Source organism: Trichinella spiralis (genome assembly GCF_000181795.1).
Source record: "Trichinella spiralis strain ISS 195 chromosome Unknown Scfld5397, whole genome shotgun sequence".
Taxonomy (NCBI): Eukaryota; Metazoa; Nematoda; class Enoplea; order Trichinellida; family Trichinellidae; genus Trichinella; species Trichinella spiralis.
Genome location: NW_003532336.1, coordinates 92 through 1006, shown reverse-complemented (window position 1 = coordinate 1006; position 915 = coordinate 92). Strand labels below are relative to the sequence as shown.

The window sequence follows — 915 nt, the reverse complement described above, 5'->3', positions numbered from 1 at the left end:
GGAAATAATGAGGATGAAGTTTATTTAAACGAAGGGATTTCATTTTTTAACTTTTAGCATATGCTCAAAAAGGTAAGAGAGGTTGTATTCGTAACATGGCAAAGTATTTTTAAAAATTTTTTTTGTGCATGCATTGAGTAAATACTATATGTAATAAAATCAAAGTAATTTCAAGCATTGGAATTAGCAGGTCCTTATTTTTGGAAGAAAATTATTTTGCTTTCATAAAAGCATCATCGTAAAGATAAATTTACACAGACGTCAGCCACTATTATAACTTGCTTGCTATTTTTAATTCTTTTGTTTCAGACAGAGAAAACGAACGTGCTGACAACGATCCACCTGAATTGCATGTCTGTCCGATTCTGGATGAAGTTTGTCAACTGGAATTTTATGAACCTTTATTTTTAACCGGTTGGTCAGTTATAATAGAAATACGAAATATAGCTACTCTGCAAGAATGTGTAACAAACTGTGCAGCAGTTATGCACGCAGGCCACTGCGCAGCTATTTACTTCATTCATCAAAGCTGCTTTCTGTTAGAACGAATGACTCATTTGCAAAATCATTTCATCAGAGAAAATGATTCTGTTTTTGCAGAGCTGCTTTTTTGTGAACCAAACATAAGATACACATTGTCTGCATAGTCAAAGAATTACGTGTTATCACTACACGCAATAATCACAATGCATTTCAAACTTTAATTAAATCTGATTATTATCACAATAAAGACAAACTTATCAATATGTATATTGCTGAACGTGTATTTATATCATTCGAGCTAACATTTGGGTGATGAAAGAAAGAATTAATCTTGATTTTATGCAATTTTAGTGATATAAAGGCGCAAAAGTATATCCTACAGTGCATATTTTGTAATTTGTAGTGATGACCTCAACCTATAGAGAGCATGGA

General features: G+C 32.1%; 1 protein-coding gene across 1 annotated transcript; it reads left to right on the top strand.

The window, feature by feature from the left end:
* The first annotated feature begins 60 nt into the window (after positions 1-60).
* Tsp_15984 (putative PAN domain protein) lies at positions 61-647 on the top strand. Its single transcript, XM_003366798.1, has 2 exons — positions 61-103; positions 310-647. The coding sequence occupies exons 1-2, from the start codon at positions 61-63 to the stop codon at positions 645-647; spliced, it is 381 nt and encodes a 126-aa protein (XP_003366846.1).
* Positions 648-915: the final 268 nt, after the last annotated feature.